General features: G+C 41.1%; 2 protein-coding genes across 3 annotated transcripts in view; one reads left to right on the top strand and one right to left on the bottom strand.

Moving 5' to 3' along the window:
• LOC145442920 (uncharacterized) overlaps positions 1-21,337 on the top strand; it is a 263,740-nt gene that overhangs the window by 5,250 nt on the left and 237,153 nt on the right. The gene's annotated exons all lie outside the window — the stretch shown is intronic.
• LOC145443312 (uncharacterized) lies at positions 15,444-19,044 on the bottom strand. Its single transcript, XM_080321291.1, has 5 exons — positions 18,560-19,044; positions 18,406-18,495; positions 17,330-17,359; positions 16,854-16,913; positions 15,444-16,788 (listed from the first exon to the last, which is right to left on the bottom strand). Exons 1-5 carry the CDS (start codon positions 18,816-18,818, stop codon positions 16,709-16,711), a joined length of 519 nt encoding a protein of 172 aa, XP_080177417.1. The 5' UTR covers positions 18,819-19,044; the 3' UTR covers positions 15,444-16,708.

Below are 21,337 nucleotides of genomic sequence, written 5' to 3'. Positions count from 1 at the left end.
ATGCCTCATACACCGAAAAGGCCAGTTGACTTGAATTCCGACTTGACTTCACTTGTCTCGATTTGGCTCGAGTCACCTCTAGAAATCGAGTGACTTGACTTGACTCGAATCAACTTCGAAAATCGCTTGACTTGACCTGACTCGAGTCAAAATGTACAATGAGTCGAATCGACTTGTGACTCGAAGGTAGTGACTTGATCCCGACACTGCGAAACACCCGGTTGAAAAGCCCTGGTATATAGTAAGTCCGCAAGAAGTTGCATCGATTACCTTATGGTGGGCCGAAGATCAGTGGTTTTTTGGGCGGAAGAGGGCTAAAAAAGTGTTGTTTCGGACCTTGTTACAACACACAACCAGATAATCACACCGACCTAACACGGCTAACAGTATTACAGGGCTGTCAGAATGGGGCCTGCCAGACGATTTCATGTGGCCTGTGAAAAATCTGTTGCAGATCAAAGCAATCAGCAGAGCTCACATAAGAGATGGGCCAATTCAGAACATATATTCCACTCCACTCCTGTATACAGTCGATGGGCGAAGCTTTGCCAGTGTGACGTCATATTTACTGACAGTGTGTCTAATGTCCATACCTCATTGTAAACCCCGCTAGTAGACGCTAAAGAGTGTCCGGAATTGAAACCACACAAATATGGCAACCCAAATCTCACCATGAAGCACTAAACCGGCTAGCACCGGCAGGTTTATCCGAGACGTGCCAAAATATGTAAATTTCAAATAATTACCAACAGTCGTACCAAACATTGGTAGTTTTGCCATATCAATTGTTTCAAGCTAGCAATCCCACCAACCGCTTATCTGAAGCTGACAACGGCGCTGGCTACGCCAGTGGTTCTGAGATTATGGGTCGCGTAAGGTGAAAGTTCTGGTCAATACCTCACGCGCACCGGCGATGTTACGATGATATGGCTTGATCATGGAAAATGTGCCCACCTCTGTATCATGCAAGTCTGCATGATGTCGCACTAAGGTTTGTCTGAACATAGCACCCTAAATGGTGCGGACAGAGCGAGACTGAACGGCTCACTGCATTTGGGTTACGTTGTACTCTCCATTTTACCAAAGGCAACTTTACGAACATTTTTGACCGGCTTGCCGGGCGCTAAATTCGATAAACCAGATATCAATGGAAGGCAGCTGCTGAACTGATTACGAAAATATGGATTTTATACCCTGCTCATGGTTCTGGAACCCCCCAAAATCAGCCACAAAATTTGCATTGTGATCGAGTTTGGCGTTGGGACGCAACAATGCTGTCTGCCATTTTCTTAGCCTCACTCTCGTTCCGCCGGAGAGATTTGTTGCATCACAATGTCACACTTGATCACAATGCAAAACTTGAGACTGATGTTTGTGGGTTGCAGGGCAGCGAGCAGAATAAAATTCATGTTTTCGTAATCAGCACAGCAGAAGACTTCCATTCATATCCGTTTTTATCAGATTTTGCGCTCGACAAGCCGGTCAAAAATTGCATTGAAGTTGCCTTTGGCCTAATGGAGAGTATGACGTACCCAAATGCAGTGAGCCGTTCAATCTTGTTTTGTCCACACCGTCTACGAGACTATGGTTTGACACTATGTGTGTCTGCAAATCTCGTGGTACAGATTGCCGCTGTTCAACATATATTAGAATCACTCACGCGTATCAGCCAAAACTGAAAGAAAATCTCCATTCATAAGACGAACACGACTCCAAATTCGTATTTCGTCACGGGTTAGTCATTTTTCTCTCTTGGTCTCATTTGCATCGTACGGCTCAGATTCAGGGCATTGTTTCCTCTTCGCAATTGCGCAGTGCTGACACGGAATCTGAGCACAGACATCTTAGCTACGCACAAAAAAGCCCAAATGAAGAACTTTTGTTTAGTCGTTACGCAGTGTCGTCCAAGGGACTTTGTGAGTGCGCGCGGACTCGTGAAAAAATAGAGGGAACATTGGCTGCGAGTACAGGATTATTCGGCACGGGTCATATCGGCACCTGGTATATCAATATCGAAAGTTTTGGCTGATATGGGACGATTTTTTAATTCGATAGAGAACGGTTTGAGCACAGACAAGTTCGCCATACTCATTGATTGCCTCAGCGCAATACAGACCATTGGCGAGCCGCTAAACATGCCTAGTCATATCTTTAATGCAATGTATCCTTATCTTGAACAGATCAAACGGGCAGGCATCGACGTAGCCATCAGCTGGATACCCAGTCACAGCGGCATTCACGGAAATGAAATTGCGGATGAGTTAGCGCGGACAGCAGCTTCTCAACCTCCATCTCTTTGGTCACCCACGATCCAGTTTTCAGATGCGAAAAGCGAGATTAGGAAGTCCATCCGATCGCGATGGGACACGGAATACAGAAACAATGAAATAGGATGTAGCCTAACTATCGAGTTTTTCAAACTTCCATATTCGACCGAATATCGTCAGACGGAATATCGCGCCGGCATGAGAATATTTTGTTTCACCTTCGTTCCAGTCATTGCCGGCTAAATGTGCATCTGTTTAAAATTGGGTGTATTGACTCTCCTTTATGTGGTTTCTGTTTCGTACACCGTCGAACATTTTCTTTTATCATGTTGTAAATACGCACACTATATAGACGCACGGTAAAACAGTATTGTGTTCAGTACTTATAACCTTTTAGTTAACCCGCTACTTTTTACGGCTGTCATCGAATTCGTGGATTCTTGTAACGTATTGCTATTATTTTCTCATCCTTTTCATATGTATTTGTCCTGAATTGACTATTCTTTACGACTAACCTTGCACGTGATGCACCAGACCTTTATCGGTGATATGCGTCACTTCCCTTATTACCATCTACAATAATAATAATAATAATAATAATAAATATTAATTTTATCGGCGATGCAATCTAGATGGCCTGCATGTATTTGATCATAATTACACCTATAGCTATCCACCCATATACGTGTGTACATGAAGCTTGGCTCGTTTTGCACTTTCATGAAACCAGAAATTAGATTAGATTCAAAACTAGCTGGACATGTGAACATTTCACACGCAGTTTTTCTGCCCACGATACTTGCCTACCCTACTAGATGAAGCACTCCAACCTGTCTTTAGATCAACCATTTCTGTGATCACACGAAATAACGCGCTGTACTGCCTCGTATCAAAATACTGAACTTTCCTTTTCAGAAACAACAGCTTTATAAGAAACGCAAGGTTTTGAATGATAATAAGAGAACATGAAAAAATTAAGACATAATTAATTAATTAATGGTAATTGACTTCACGTCGCCCTCGACGTAATTGAGGGTGATCTGAAAATAAAAAGTTCGATAAGTTAGATCTTAATATCTGCGAACGAGGTATTATAAACATACCGTATCAGATTTGAGTTCCAGTGTAATTGATTTCTCTTGTTTCTGATATGGAACTGTCACATTTACTCCCGTCCTACGGCTATGGCAGTGCCGACGACGTGTGCGTCATGGATGGCGGTTTAGGAAATTCACACAGTTTAAGATGCCATAAAAACTAATGCATCTTTAGCAAGAGGCAAAGAATCACCATCCTCACAGTCAGTACCCATGTCTACATATCGTCGGTATCGTTTTCCATCCCAAAAAACCTGTTTGCGGATCGACATTTCATCCATCATTATGGAGCATATTATAGGATTTGCTGATGCCTCTACTTTTCTTCTGATAGCAGAAAAGGCAATACTAGTAAAGCCAGGCTCAGCGGGAAGTTTTCCATACCAGCGTCTTATCACACTTGGATGGGGAAGAGCAAGTTGAAAATTCTGACGCACAAAATTGTATGCCTTAGCAGAATAATACTGAAGCGTCATTGCAAATGATTGCATTGCGGTTCCTTAGAGTATTTGACTCCTCTTGCCCCAGCTTGTAGCTTCATACGTTGCAAGAGCTCACTTGGTAGACCACACGAATCGCTTATCAAGTTGTTCTTCTTAAGAGATGCAATGACCTCATCCAGAGTTTTTACTTTTTTTCAGACGGTATGTTCTCAATCTGGCTGCATGCAACCTCTTTTCAATTTCTGCCACCCTACGGCGTTGCTGTTGAACAACTTTTCCAGGAGACGTTCGCGCACAGTAGCTGTGGTCGTGAAGAACTATTTCAGGTTCAGCGGTTTGTGCTTCAAAATGCCGTTTCTTATCTGGAACTGCTGCAGGTCTCACTTGTCGGTTGTTTGAAGCCTAAAATTTGTGAATTTTACGTTAACTAGGGCTAAAATGAAGGTATAGTAATTGGAACTCAAACTTTATAAATATACAGTCACTGTCTAGTGTCTACCGTACCTTTGGCCTCATATATTTTGGAAAATTCAGAAATCTTGTCGGCACCGCATTCGTCCCTAAACGAATTCTCCCGCCAACACGGTAAATATCACTTTCTGGAAAATGATCAGAGCAGATGACCGACGATCTTGCTGGCACCCAGTCATTTCTTCTAATACATTCTAACCATCTTTCTTTCAGGGATGCATTGGTAGGAAAGCTGCGTTGTACAGAACATTGTATCAGTTCACAAGTAATTCTATGATACAAAGCACACCAAATTGACCATTCTTTGTTAAGAACGATGATAAAAGTAGCAGGAACATATGTGAAATTATCTTGTTTGATTTAAATATATCTGTTTCTTTCTACCCCAGAAGGATAGACTATTAGGTAACCTTTTAAATCCAAAGCCAAAGGTAAACCTAGAAAAAACATCTTTCGAGACAAATCGAACGTCTCGCACGCACGAAGCTATAATAAACTCGACCACGGAATTAGCAATTTGAACTGTATTGTGGGCATCTGGCACCAGAAAAATAGAATTATTACTCAACTATGCTGGACAAAACCGTGTGGCCGTTAATTATGCCTTTCCTTCTAGTCCTACCTCCAACCTTCACGACAATTTTAAGCAAGGATTGAGTACTAAGCTAGCTATTGGCTGAACTGCCCATACAGAATACAAACAGTGACCTAGCTGGTCATGCTATTACAGGTATACTGATGAGCTGACATTGTGCTGGGACTGCTGATATAGTCTGCTCTGATCATACCAACATCCATATACTTGTGACAAAATGTTCTGGTATAATGACACTTTAACATGGCCTATTCATTAATGCTGTGGCTTATCTGGACATTGATAGACTGTGATGGTCAGGTGATATTAAAAATAGAAACTGATTCTTCAAAGATAGTCTTGCTGCCCTGCTTATTCTGCTATTCACTCACCGGTGAAATGTTCTTGGATGCCAACGCTTTACCAAAGACTCTTCATCGCTAGTACCATCGCTATTACTTATCATATATGACTCCTTGGATATCTTATTCTGCCTTTTACTGCACCCATACATGCGCAACAAACACTACCACCAAAACGAGATGTCTTCGACATGTCGAAATATATAGATAACACAGATATAAACACGAGATATTGGGCTGAAACAAATCCTGAATGTTACGATGATTATTCATTCAAAGCTCCATTCGTATAAAATACTACAAACCCATTACGAATCAAATATATTTTAATGCTGGAAGTTTTTACATACGCGCCTGTACCAAGTCGTCCAGCCTACTACCCACAATGCATCTGTAAGATGGTGATCTCGCAAATTTGCTTAGCCGGAGATGGCAGTAATTCGAGGCCTGGGTTGACCTCATTTACTGGCGTTCACTGCTGAAGAGAGCCAGTCGAAAAGCTTCCAGTGGAATAAATTTAACAATATGAACGTATTGTTTGCTGCAATATTGAAGTTCTGTACCTCGAAAAGCCTATACTTGAAATTCCAAAATGCCGTCGCGCGCCGCACAAAATGTTCTCGCGGGCCGCGAGTTTGAGATCTCTGATGTAGACCTTTATATACTCTGAAATTCATTTCAAATATGACATCACTATCTGCAATATACTCATAGGCAATGTTCCCTCTAATTTTTCGCGAGTCTGCGCAAACATGCCAACTCACTGCGCAGGCCCTTGGACAACAGTGCGCAACCAGGCCCCCCGTGTGGTTATAAGCCGAACTTCTGGGGGGCTTCGCCCCCCAGACCATCCTCAGGCTATACGCTGTTTCCCGCTACTTATCTGCTTCATTGGGTCTACGTTTACTGAGTCACCTTTTCTCGCCTAAACGTGCGAAGCCCGAGAAATATTTCTAATTCATGCCTGAATCGGTCAATATGATCTGGAATTGCGTATATATTGCTATCAATTTTTATCCTCTCTCTGCTCACGTAATCTGATTTACCGGTAGAGCTGAGGGAGGTGTGTTTGAAAAGGTAGAACCCCTCCTTAATAATTTAACATCTCACCAGTGTAGGCTATATACTCATTGGCAGGAACGAAACAGCACTTCGTTAGCATCCCCCTTCCCCAAAAAAACTTGAGTCTTTGGCTCCCATAGGGTGATAAGCTGCCCCACCCCCCATTACATTGTTCGCTTTTGCCACGAAATTATGGTTGTACTGTTTAATGAGCCAGCGCGAAAATTTTCGATAATTCATGATAGAATCGGTCAATAAGATCGGGAAATGCATATTTTTTGCTATGAATTCCTTGTCCTCTCTGCTCACGTATAATCAGATTTACCGGTAGAGCTGAGTGGTCTGAGGTGTCTTTGAAACTGCAGAGCACGTAAATAATAATTGGACATCTTCGGGCGAGTGGACCCGTTGGTATAACTTCGTTACATGATGTTATTTCGTGACCTCCTGTCTGTTATATCAAAAAATATAGAATCGCCCAAACGTACTAAACTGAAAGATCACACGATTTCGGATTGGTATTTCTTTACTGGCATATAATTTTTTCCTGCGGGATGGTATTTGTCTTGTGAGGTTCGGATTGCCAAGACAGGAACATTCGGCGCCAGTCATTTAGGCGCCTATATGGACAATTAAACCTATATGTATTTTGTATATATAACGAAGTTTTGAGGTCCGCATAGGGCAGTCCTTTACGGCCAAGGTTTTCTCGCTGCCGATCGTTCTGGCACACTTCTTGGAGTCGCATGTTACATGGCCTAAAACTTTATATATCTTGGTGCGTCGTGGCGCGGTAATGGCCAACGCCGATAAGCCGATTTCTATAAATCTAGCGTATTTTTTATTGGGGGAAGAGTACCAATTAATCAAGATATTTGGCGACTTGGAATCGCGCGCAGTGCGAAAAATTTATGAAAAAGTTGCATAAATTTTTGAAACATACCCTGTAATTTATGCTAATTCACGAAATAATTTTGGGCTACCTTCGAGCTCGCCCCCCCCCCCAATTGGGGATTTGGGGTGCGGCAGTTACAGCCCTGCGACTACGAAGTGGGAACAATTCACCATTTTCAGTGTTTTCCTCCGGTATTGCAAAAGTGTCCTCTTTTCAAATTTCCAAAATGTGGTAATCCTAGGTATTACCTTATCGACAAAAAACTCCCGTTCAAACGAATTGAATAATATCAAATTTTTTGCTGCTCAGAAGCTGATGTAATTCGACGCCCTACAGTGCCCAGTTGCAGCGTTTCCCGATCAACGTTTGCAAGGGGATGGATTTTTCAACAATGTTGGTGCTTGTACTTGCATATTCTGCATATTATCCTATCTCACCATACGTGATCAGATTTGCCTGAGGAAAGTGATGACTTCGAAAATTCACGGCATGTAATTGTACAGTAAATCTTACCAGTTCATGCCACACGGAGAAGACTATTCGTTAGTTTCTCGCAGATTAACTTCGCGCTAGCCTATTGTTATTTAGGTAAACCATGTTATTTCGCCATTCAGAGAAAAGATTGAGCTACTGAAATGATATCGGTATCGCTCACGCGTACGAGACCATACTAAAAGAAAAATGTCTTTCGTGAGGCGCACGTTATCATTTCTTCACAGAGCGCAATATTTACCTTTACTGACCACACGTGTAGGCCTACCTCGGTTTCAGACTTCACCGATAACACTATTTGGCCCCTAGCAATGTTCCCTTTGATTTTTCACGAGTCTGCGCGCTTGCGCGGTCTCTTGGAGAACAACAATTAAAAAAAGAAAAAAAGTCATCCCTGCGGATTTTCTGTGCGCAGAGACCGGTTCAGCACTGCGCATTTGCGTACGTGCGCAGCTTAGAGGGAGCATTGCTCATAGGTTTTGTTTCATCTCGATTGCTTAGTATTTGAGCATTTTAAGTAATTACTATTGGTCGAGTGTAGGAGAGATATTCCCCACATTACTTCGATATATATATTTCAAAATACCGACAACAATTAGCCTGCCGTATGGACAAGTTTCTGGCTATGCATATATATTTACGGGAACCTTTAAAGTGAAAAGTGGGATTCAAAGGTAGGTTTGAGGCAGGACCGTAACTGCCGCACCCTGGACCCCCAATTTGGTGGGGGGAGCTCGAAGGGGCCCAAAATTATTTTGTGAATGAACATAAATTAGAGAGAAGGGATTTGTAGAAATAGGCATTTCGGCGTCGACCATTACCGCGCCGCGTCGCACCAAGACGCCGAAAAGTGTGCCAAAATGTTTTACAGCGAGAGAACCTTCATCTTAAAGGACTGCTCTTATATGGACCGATGTATACATGTCTCATTTGTCCATTGGTACCTAAGTGACCGATGCCGAATCTTTCTATCCTGACAATATGAACCTCACAGGCACAAATGCCACCCCAACAGAAGTAATACCAATTTGGAATCGTGTACGCCTTTAGTTTATTACGTTTGGACGATTTCAATATCTTTTCACATAGCAGTCAGGAGATCATGAAATAACAACATGTGAAGAAGTAATCATATGCATGAATATGTTTAATTAGTGTTACGGACCCTAAATTTTCCAAGACAACACCTCACTTAGAGAGGAAAAACAATTTGTAGCAATATGTATGCAATTAACAATGTTATTGAACGATTCAATCTTGAAGTATAGAAAATTTTTGCGCGATTAGGCCAGATAAAGTGACTAATTACCGAATATAAGAAAGCTCGATAACAACTAGTGGTGAAAACGCATACCCTGAGAAGGGCATGGGGGGCGAAGCCCTCTAGAAGTTTGGCTTATCAACCTTCGGCCTGGTTTGAGGCTGCCTGGCCTACCGGCGCTTATTTCTATCGACAGTCGGTGCATAAATTGTAATTGCAACATAACCATTTCGGATAACTATGTCTATGACCACCTACTGCTGGTATTTTGTCTTTAAATGCTTTAATTAACATGGTAACAATGTCACAATGATTAACTCCAATTCTTCTTTTTTTAGCACTGCATATTTATATAACGACATTACATGTATTATTACAGGTTCCACATCAATTCATTAACCATGGTATCTGGGCCTAGCGCAATAGTCTATCGTTTCAATGCCCGATTCCAAGTATGGGAAATTGTCAGAAATTCAAGGGTGAACGGTGTTTGGACGTTCTGAAAAGCTGTATCCCTTTGTACCAGGATATGCTTTCACGGTATTCGTATGATCGGGATATACGTAAAATTTTATCAAGTTTTTTCTTAAATACTATAAAACGATATAAGTTATTTTCGTATTTGCGTGGTCCAACAGGAGGGCTTCGCATCCCTCAGTGCTCGCGATTCCTTTTATTCTCCTAAACCAGCGGTTCTCAACCGGCGGTCCGCGAATCATTTTCAGGGGGTCCGCGAGACTTCCAAATTTCAAAAATGAAAATTTTTAACTTTTTTGAATTAGGGAAATCACGATGAAGCTTCGCTTCAAACTGCTAATGCTTCAGTAACCACATCAATGGAATGGCGGTATAGGATTAAATATCCTACTGTGTAAACCAGGGGTGTCGAACTAAAATTACGTCGCGGGCCGGATTCAGACCTTCTAAATCAGTGGTTCCCAACCTTTTTCGACTCATCGCCCCCTTTTCAAACTCCACACCGATCATCGCCCCCCAAATATTGGTAACCGAAAAATGGGCATTTAGTCTGAAATCACCGGCGAGTTGACTAAGAAAAAAGGTCAACTTTTCGGCTGGACCTCCAAATTACACTTTTCCAGTTAAACTTTGGTGAGTTGACTAATAAACAAGGTGATTTCTCCGACTTGATTCCAAAAGGACCGTAACAGCACTTCGTCCGCCCCCCCGCGTTGGTCTTGACCCCCCCTCCATAGGGCGATAAAGCAAACTTCTGCACCCCTCAGACCCAACTTCCCCGATACCTCTTTACCGCTACTTCTCAGCACAAATTGTTGGACTGTTTAGTTAGTCGTCTTAATTCGCGCGAAGCGCGAAAAACTTATATCATTCATGGTTGAATCGGTAAATATGATCAGGAATTGCATATTGCTGTCAATTTTTTATCCTCTCTTTGCTCATGTATTCAGATTTACCGGTAAAGCTGCGTGAGGTGTTTTGGAAAATGTAAGGCTCCTAAATAATAATTGAACATATTCGAGCGGACCCGTGGGTAGAATGACTTCGTTACGTGATGATATTTCGTGGCCTGTCTGCTATGTCAAAAGCTATTCAAATCGCCCATACGTACTAAACTAAAAGACGCACAAGACTAGAAATTGGCATTTCTGCACTGGCAATAATTAATTTTTCTCTGCGAGATGGGATTTTTTGTGAGGTTTTGATTGCCAGGACAGGAACATTTGGCGCCAGCCATTTAGGCGCCTATGGTCAATTAAGTATATATATGTATATCGTATATATATCGAAGTCGGTCAACATAAAGTCAGTCCATTTCCGCCAAGGGTTTCTCGTTCTGGCACACTTCTCGGAGTCGCATGTTACATGGCCTGAAACTTCATATGTCTTGGTGCGTCAGGGTGTGATAATGGCTGACGCCGAGATGTCCATTTCTATAACTCATGCGTATCATTTCTTGGAGGAAGGGTATCCAATAAGCAAGAAATACGTGACCACGAAATGCCGCGCAGCGCGAAAATTTTTCGAAAAAGTTGCCTAAATTTCCAAAATAATACTCTATAATTAATGTTAATTCACGAAAAAATTGTGGGTTCCCTTCGAGCTCGGGCCCCCCATCCCAATTGGGGGTTTGGGTGTGGCAGTTACGGTCATGGACGCCAATATAGCCATTTCAACGCGCCATCGCCCACCTATCGCCCCCTTCGTCCGTTTTCGCCCCCCTATCGCCCCCTTGGCTATTTTCGCCCCCCTGGACCGACAAATCGCCCCCTGGGGGGCGATATCGCCCACGTTGGGAACCAGTGTTCTAAATGCTCGCGGGCTGCACGCTTAGCTTTTCACTTGAATGCTTTATTATCAAGCATATATAGATAATAGTATAGTACAATTGTATCACGGATCATAGCCGGGGTTTTATTCTAGCAAGTATTGCAACACCTTTATTCGTGACCATTGAAATTGACGATGATGATTATCTGGTTGAATACACTCATGAACCGCTGCTAACACAGTTGCGGTAACGACGCTACAAGTTCACTTATTTCTATTCTCCCTTTGCTTAATTCGTAATCTGGCGTTAGCCGTGTATATGTGTTGTGAAAAATACAGGAGTTTAAACTGTAAACGCGGACTTTGGAATTTGTTGTATTCTTATTAAATCACGATCAGCGCGACCGCCGACCGTGCACTGATATTTGATATATATTTTTGTGTAAATAGTATATCATCCATATCAAGTTCATATAACAGCCCAGCATTGTCGTTTTCGCTTCTGTGAATATAACTACTTTTTAGCACATTTTCCCATAAAACTCAGCTCACCGTGCACTTTTTTGACTTTCCGAAATTGGGGATAAATGTCACCGATTTGTTCCTGGTGGTAGCAACTGTGAAATCAAAACACCATAGTCAGGTGATTAAGATGTGGCCTACGAAAATACTCGACATTTGCTGTATTGAGGGAATATTTAACGGAAGTATTTTCTTCAAAACAAATCAACATTTGTGACAAATGTGCTGGATAAGGATAATGCAAGCATTTTTCAATCTACTCGGAATGGCTTCGCGGGCCGGATAAAATCATCTGTCGGACCGTATGTTTGACACCCCAGGTGTAAACTCATTTTAATTGGCAAATTCTTAATAGACTACTGCTGCAAACATATTGCTGTTTATAGATGTTTTGTTGAGGTTTTTTGAAAATAGTTTTTTTTTAATAATCTGTATCAAAAAATGGATTAATACCTCATCACGGAATCCATTTCCTCCTGTGATATACATAACCACTATTTCAGAATATATTGAAGTTGAGCTGCTATATAGAAATGACTACAGTATGGAAGTGATAACTTTATTGAAAAATCTCTTTCTCCATGTTGGTGCCATATATGTCACGATCGTGCTCGTAGGTATCGTCGGAAGCTTTCGCCACCAGTTACCTTTGTGGAAATGGATTTTCGGCGCTCGTGCGTATACAATCGAAGGCGTGAATTTTCAAGATACGCTACATATAGAATGATGTTATAATTTCAAAAAAGGTCAATTTGTTGAGGTTTATCACTAGGCTTGAGTTGATATTTGAACAAGGTAGATGACGATTGCACAATTATTTAGCTAAATTTGAACTAAAACTTCAGGGGGTCCGCGGAGGTCTGACACGGTGCAAAAGGGGTCCGCGAAAGCAAAAAGGTTGAGAACCACTGTCCTAAACCTTTAGCGACCATTCCCGGTTATCATGATGAACAGAATTTTAGTAAAATATTAACCCAGGGGCGGGCAACTTCTCCAGTCGGCGGGGCGGATATAGGAAAATTAAGTAGGCCTACGTGGCGGGCCGGAATGCTGAATCGATACATTATTCGCCAATTTATCCACATCTACAAGAAATAAATCGTATCCTATATAACGAGTGTATTTCAACGACAGCAGTGTCACTTCAAAGCCATTTCTTGCCGATAATGACGAAGACACTGTGGATTTGAGAACAGCATTGTCATACATGCGCCGCCATGCCTGCTTCTCTCTGATCAGTCAACAGCCGCTGCAATCCTTAATTAAGATTTCAAGGCGTCCGGCAAGCCCGGAACCCCAAATTTGCGAAGATATCAATTCATTAGGGTTGAGTAGGTGGCGAGCTAGCGTAGTGGTATAATCCACAGCTACAACATCAATAGGTTGTGGGTTCGAGTCCGACCGAGGTCGGCTCCAGAATTCCTACCGAAGTGTTGGAGGTTTATGTAGGCTCCTCCCAGCCATCTCATCCGCATAAGCCAGTGCTTCTCAACCTTTTTCGTACGACCCCTCGGCCAATATTTCAGCTGAAATTCCCCACCATGAAAAAGTTGCCTGTGACTAAAAAAAGGTGCTTTAAACGCACAACTATTTGTTGACTGAGCAATATATGGCCAAACATATTCAGATATAACAGAACTATGTCGAATGCAGACCGAACGACACTTTATTACAGTACAAGCCGGTTCTAGTTAAATTTACCCTGTTTTGTTACCGGTCGGGTAGCCGCTGACGAAAAATAAATCAACAAGTTCACTTGCAATGGCCTTGAGTTGAATAAATTGGTACGTTTAAAGCCAGATTCCCCCTAATAATTTCAAAATTCCCCCTAAGGGGTGAGCTCCTCCCCGGTTCGCAACCACTGGCATAAGCGGTGTCTTACAAAAGCCTGGAAGTGGGCCGTGCTACAAGTAGGCGGTTACAGAATCAAAAATAAAAGATATCGGCCTGGTGTGAACGACCGTTGTAGTCGACAAACACCATGATTACCACAAACAACATTAGGTCAGCGTAGGCTACATCGCAAATGCCAATAATGCAAGTCTTTTCGCTTCCACGAGCCTAAGTGTAAGCTCCACTCTCGCACGATGCGCACACACGCATATAATAACATACAGTCACTAAAATTTGACGTACTAAGTAAGCAGTGGGGAATCGCGGCAGACTGGGGCCGCGGGCCATATTATCATGTAAGACGAGGAACTTTCCGCCGGCCGGACAAAATCCCGTCACGGGCCGGATCCGTGGGCCGTATGTTGCCCTCCCCTGCATTAACCCGATGGCTTGCTGCATTCTGCAATGAGAATCATACATGCCACGAAGATGCCATTTCTACATAGATACTATATTCAAACGGCTGTGTTCTTTTTCTCTCATTCTGTTTCTGGCATACACGTAATTGCTGTGCATGTCATCATAACTATTTATCAGACGGGCGATTATTTATTGACATGTCAAAAAAAGTCAAAATAATTTCAAAATTGTATCGTTAGGTGAAAAATTGTCAAAATTATTTTGCAAACTGCATTTCGTTGTTGTCGTATAGCAGGGGTGGGCAAACTAAGGCCCACGGGCCGCATGTTGCCCGCAACACAGTTCTGTGTGGCCCGCGAGAGTCTAAGGGTGGAGGCCAAAAAGCTGAGTAAAATCATCCTGGATTTTCGCCTAATCTGCGAGTTCCAAGATCTCTCGATTTAGAAGTAGATGATCCGCACGCCAAAACATTGGATGTTCGTGCGAAGTTAGTAGATCTACAAATCCAGGATGTAGGACGCTATTGCGTCAAAATGACGCAAAATGTAGTGATCCGTGGAAGGTTGCCATGTCAACACATCGACTTCGTAGTAAATATTGCTTTGGCAATGCTGGTTGTAAACGGCGTCGACTTTGATCATGTGCTATGAATGCCGTCGTTTCCTAGGTAGACTTCTGCAATTTATTTTATGCTACTTTGCAGCTTTACTGCATATTACTCTGTAGTTTATTCACAGTTATAAGTTCTAAGGACGGCATTGCAAACTGGTACTGCTGTTATTACTGTCTGTAGTATGGATATTTTGGACATCGTAGATGACAGTTCGGACGACGAGAATGCAATTGTTGTGCCCAGGCATTACTTGGCAGACATATCGGACCCATTTGCAAAATACTCAGAAAACGAATTCGTTGACCCCCGCTATAGATTTTCCAAGGGAGCTACGTTAATTCTATTGGACATGATTAAAGACAGCCCAAGGTTGGATGTACGGTGCCACGCTCTGCACCCCATGATGCAATTAATCTGTGCTCTTCGATTTTTTGCTACTGGTCATTTTCAACAAACAGATGCTGACTTGATTGGTGTAAGCCGGACAACCGCACGCCGAAGCATCCACTGCATTTCTCGGGCACTATCAGAGAATCGAGAAAAATTTATCCCACCATTGGATGATTCGTTACAAACGAAGAGTGATTTCTTTGACATAGGTGGAGTTCCAAATGTCATTGGTTGCATTGATGGAACCCATATCCCAATAAAGTCCCCGGGTGGCTCTGCGCCAGAAGTTTATCGTTGCAGGAAAGGATATTTTTCTTTGAACTGTCAAATGGTCTGCAATGCCAAGAGAATGGTGACTAATGCTGTTGTGCGATGGCCAGGGAGTACTCATGACTCAAGAATTTTTTCGAACTCCAGATTAAAATACGAGCTCGACCAGAAAAAATACAATGGGATTTTGCTGGAAGACAGAGGCTATGCTCTTAAAATATACCTGATGACTCCATTAACCAATCCACAGACAGCAAAAGAAAAAAAAATACAACTATATGCACTCAAAGACACGCGTGCTGATCGAGCAATGCTTTGGCGTTCTCAAACAGCGTTTCCAGATGTTGCTAAATCCTATGCGAATGCAAATCGAAAACACCATCCCAGCAATCATTGCGACAGTATGCTTGCACAATTTTGCTACAAAAACCAATCAGCCAGTTCCTGATATTGCAGTTACTCCCGAGGAAGCTACGGATATAACATCGGAAGTTGGATCCACTGACGCAATAGCCTATCGTGAAAATATGATCAACACATATTTCTAATAATCATGTTTATTTTAAAAATTTGAACGAACAGGTGCAGTAAACCTTGGTGGTGTAAAAACAATAAAGAGAACGAAATGATTGCACCGTCGATAACACCTATAGGGCGAGGAAGACTTGGCAGGCAGGCACAATTAAAATAATTACAAAGAAATGTTGCATTCAAGAAAATGCACACCGTCTATGATGCCTATAAGGCGAGGAACACTTGGCAGGCAGGCACAATGAAATATTCTAAAGAAATGTTGCATTTCAGAAAATGCACACTGTGGATGATACCTATAAGGCGAGGAACACTTGGCAGGCAGGCACAATGAAATATTATTAAGAAATGCTGCATTTCAGAAAATGCGTATTCGGCCATTTACAAAACTTGACAGGAAAGCACTATGAAATACTTTAACAAAGAAATATTGCATTACATATGTCACTAATCCCTCAATTTTTCAAGTTCTAATCTATATTTCTCCATTTTGATCGCATGCTCTTCCATACGCATTTCGAATTCTTGCTTTCTGAAATATCTTTCTTCGTCTCTCATGCCTTTTCTTTCTTTGAGCTCCTCAATCTTGGACTCCATCAGTTTACTTCTCAGCTCATCGCAGCTTCTTTTACGAGGTTTGGATTTGTTTTCTGAATTGAAAGAAGTTCATATCAACTCTGCGAAGAGGAAGTAATTCATCATTAAACTAAAACTTGTATTAGGAAGCCAATCACAAAAAAAAATCATTTGGAATTTCTCCTTGCCTTGTTGGCTTATCTGTCTTTCCTCTAATGGCTGATATCAATATCTGTTTCCAAGTGTGGCATCCATTCGATTTGAGCGGTGAACCAATAATCGGTTAGTCTCTAGTCATTATAACTAGGTGCATTCTAGTCGTCATCAACAATCTTCATGGCATTTTTTCACATTACAACTTGCTTAATTCACTAGAAGAACACTACAAAAGCAGGAATTGTTTACCTGACGAATCATCGATGCGTGTGGTAGGGTGATGAAAGTTTGACTCTCCGGTAGAAACTGCAAGGATATAACTTTTAAAATACCGACTCAACTTGAAATTCCAATGAATATGAGTCACATACCATATGGTGCATAATTGGCCTGGGTGGCGCATGTTGACTGTGATTCCACGTGGATGTCTTCTTAAAAAATGTGTTGCATATTTTGGAAAGATTTGAGTATGTAGAATCCATTGTCTACACACGGTGTATCTATGTTGTCAATGTCGCCAATAGACAATGCCGAAAGATTTTCTACTTGATTGGCATTAATGTCAGCAAGAGCTTCATATTATGTTATATTTAATTGCAGAAATATGTAAGTAAAGTCGAGATAGCGACCAATATTGCCGCAACTCTAGTAGAATAATGAACTATGTTGTGGTAGAGTCCAGGTAGTTGATGACGTTGAGTATAGCTGTCAAATAACCTAAAATATTCACTCTCTTAAAATTATACCTTGCGACTCTTGAATACACGTATAAGGTTCTCCTGTAACACAGTTACAAAGTTTTTAATTCAAAATTCAATGTTTTGTCAATTATAAAATATGAGCTTACCTGTATCTTGCAGAGGAGATGATGGGAACACTGCAAAAATATAATATTATGATTTTAGTCTTTGCCTGTTGAAGAAATATGTGCAAAAAAGAATGGATACTCATATGATCGATATACATCTACAGATATATGCATGCCTAACTTTACCACTGTAGCACTTTGTTGCGAAATTTCAAATCAATATTGTAATCCTTTGTCATATTCAAATCGATTTTGTATACCGCAACTGATAATACCAAATCCATAACTTCAGTTATTGACATAACGGTGAATCAATTCCCAGTGAAATAGAGAAAAAATATAAAAAATTGGTCGTTAATTGGTACTTCTTCGATACATGCACCATTTCTGGAAGGCTTAAATATGACTAGGCCGCGTTACTTATGGCATTTCGGGAACCAAATGCCAAAACTGTCAAAAATAAAAATTTCAAAATGCCAAAAATAGCATATGCAAAAAAAACACGGTGTGTGAAAAAGGCCTCCAGAGCTATACGCACCACATGCCGTCATTTCCTAGTTTTGCATTGCTGGATGGAGGATTTTTCATATTATATTGATTATTAAATTTCCTCATGATTTCTAATCATTGGTTGGGTATTGACGACTGCTAGTTAAAGATTTTTTAATTTTTATTGTGAGTATTGTGAACTATGTCAATACCGGTAATGTTGTACGCATAGTGAATCGACTATTGAGAATAAATATTGCGGAAGCACTCGGTTTTGTATCGGATAAATTTGGTCTCCAACATCGTTTTCAATTCGGATTTAAATCTTGCTGTTTGATGGCGGATTGTGGATACTGCATGCTTTGTGACTTCCTTTTTACAAGAACCACCAAACTGAAGCAATTTACATGGCTAGTTCGATTATATAAATATGAATTCATGGCTATGCCAAAATTGCCCAAAATAAAATCTGAAAAGTGCCAGAAATAAGCTATTTTTGGTGTTTCTGGCATATGCCAAAAATAACACAGCCTGATGACCAACCGATTACACATCATAGGGAAACCTTCTGGATATAGTTCATGTGTCGAACAAGTCACTCATTACTTTCTCAGATTAAAACTTACATGATTGTTGTTCTGTAGGAACCACAGTGAGTATGGTGGAATCACTGTCGAAATTATGCTCGAGTGGCTGTATTTGTGCTGGTATTACAGCTGCAAAACATTAATTTACTGAAAAGCGCCATATTATTGAAATAATAAATATTGACAAGATTACCTTCAACCAATACATTCAATGGGTCGGATATTATATCCGCAGTACCCCCTCCGGTTTTAAAATGTTCGACACGTCTTCTAGCATTTTCAGCTTTGGCACTTTTTTTCATGTTTTTCCAAGCAACCCTCAATTGTTGCTCTGAACGTGACATGTTTGATGAGCTAGCATTGAATTGCTTGGTCAATTGCTGCCAACCGATGTTTTTGTTTGGCAACTGATGTTTTGTCCGTTTTCTTGCATTCAATAGCTGGTATTTCATTGATCAAATGGGCTAAAAGAGTTTTTTCGGATGGAGTGAAGTTCACAGTACGATTAAACTTCTTTTCTGCCATAGTTTTGATGTAATTATGGTAAACACAATCTATAAAATCTGTAATAACATGATAATCCGTCAATTAAGTGAAGCAGAATTGAGTACCGGTAACGTCATATCGCAAACATGCTATCTCCACTGTCTTTACAACGAATCTATGAGCAAATCAAATCTAAAAGGAAAGGAAAGGAAAGGACGTAGTTTATTTTTGTCCTTGATGTTTTTGCGGCATATACACCGACTCATGATATACATACACACGATCTGCGCATATGCATACCATGAGTGCATGATGTGCATAGGCCGCTGGACAAGGAAGTGCAGATATAGCCTTTACGACTTTCCAAGTCATGCACCACCCCTCCACGCTATCCCAGTAATGCATGAGCGCCAAGCAGGGAAGCCATGGATACCAGTGTTACTAATCAGGTCTTTGGTCTGACCCGGCCGGGAATCGAACCCACGACCTACCGATCAAGAAGCCGGACGCTTAACCATTACGCTATCTTGATCGGCATACATTGTCCTAACTACTGCAAACCTCGCACAAACTTCGTTTTGTGGCCGCATGCGGCCATCCAGCCGCAGGATGGCCACCGCTGCTCTATATCCTCGTAGTACGCACATCCAATTGGACGATACATATATTCGTGGTCGTTGCGCGAGTTGGATTGTTAAATTCCAAAACGCGGAACCAATATGTACTAAGCTATTAATTACAGTTGATGAAAAAATATTATCTTATAATAGTAGTTATTCGTTTCCACATATTAAAGTTTTTTAAATCTTTATTTACTCTGTAACAGGTGTATCGATCAAGTATTGTTTTGTTTCCGTTAAATAATATGACATATTTGGTCTTTTCATTGTTTTGTTATATCATGGTTTACCATGCTATTGTGATTTTGAGTCTGGCTTACTTCTTTGGTATGCTAGTGGCAGGCATACTCACCAGATCATATACAGTGAAGCATGAGCTAACAACTAGACGGACTTGATCAAACATTTGAAAGACCTGAACGTTGGAAGTTATCAGGATAGTTATTGGGCAAATTACAGGAAATTTCTATAGGATACTTTTTTAGGAAAGAACCAGGATATTTGTTTCATAATAAGTGCGCCCCAACAAGGAGCCGCAAGGTCCGCATCCATGTGGAGTTCGCTTGCGAAATTTACAAATACGAACGGAGTAGAGTGTCGAGTCCTAGTCATGGTGTTTTGACTCGAATCTGAGACAAGTCATTGTGTTGACTGTTCAGTTCCGAGTTATTGGCATGTGAACCCCACTTTTAAAAGTTTCTGGTAGCATTTTCAAGTACCAGTAGGCATACTCATAGACAAATAATAATAGTGTGATAACTTTACTATTCTTCGAAATCACAAAGAAATGCCTGTCTTAATAGACCCAGTCTCAAGTCAGCTGACTCGCTCCGAGTCATGCGAAATAACTCGAGTACAAGACGAGTCAGTACACAAATTGACTCAAGTCAAGGCGTGTCATTTTTCATTTTTAAGAAAATGACTTGGGTGAAGTTTAGTCACCAGAAAATCTCGACTCGAGTCTGACTCGAATCATTACAACTCTGACCGTAACAACGTAGAGGGCAAATACTCGAATAATAAGTTACCACGTCATCGCTCTAATTACGTCATTTGACTGTTTTGACGACATGTTATTAATAAAAAAATCATTCCCCCGTCCTCAAAATATTGACACCCTCACTATGCTTATATGTAGACAGCAGGGGTCAATCACACGATGTCAATTAGCCAGACATCAGCGGTTTGGATATTTACAAATCCAAATCGAAAATATATTTTGCATCGCGTCCGCATCCAAGTCCCTGTAGCCTGTAATGGTAGAAATTTGATAAAAACGTCGAATGAGAATGGAACGAAATTGCAGTTCACGACGTTATTCAAATCTAACTTAAAAATAATCTTGAATCCATATCCGATCCAAATCCGGTTTGGGAATCCATTTTAAAAGCGAGCTATCAGGTGAAAATCAACATATCCGGTACCCGGTAACAAACAGACTAAGTACGTATTTCTCAAGGCGACATTGTAAGTTTCGTGAAGTGATTGCACTAGTTCAGTTACATAACACTGGTCGACTTTTTTCAACTGTTTTTGCTGAGTTAGAACGATTAATTGACTTTACCAAATTGGACGATGCTGATTACGAATCTGCTGTCAGAATTCACTCGTCACGTCACAATTTCTAGCATAAATTCGAATAAAAGTTTTGATCAAAAATGGCTGTATTAGGGGCGCTTATGCCCGTTTAGGTCCGTATATGATACGAAACACATCCCACAAAGCTCTCAACTTTCTTCATTGGATTTGAAGTTAAGATTTGAAGAATCTTAAACGAAACCCTTCAAATAATCAGGATCCTTAGTATTCCAAGAAATTTAGATGCAACTTCACTGAAAGAGAGTCATGTAGTTTTTTTCCAAATC

Source organism: Botryllus schlosseri, chromosome 7 (genome assembly GCF_051294905.1).
Source record: "Botryllus schlosseri isolate E-star chromosome 7, Bs_hap1, whole genome shotgun sequence".
Lineage (NCBI taxonomy): Eukaryota > Metazoa > Chordata > Ascidiacea > Stolidobranchia > Styelidae > Botryllus > Botryllus schlosseri.
This window is presented reverse-complemented; position numbering and strand designations above follow the sequence as displayed.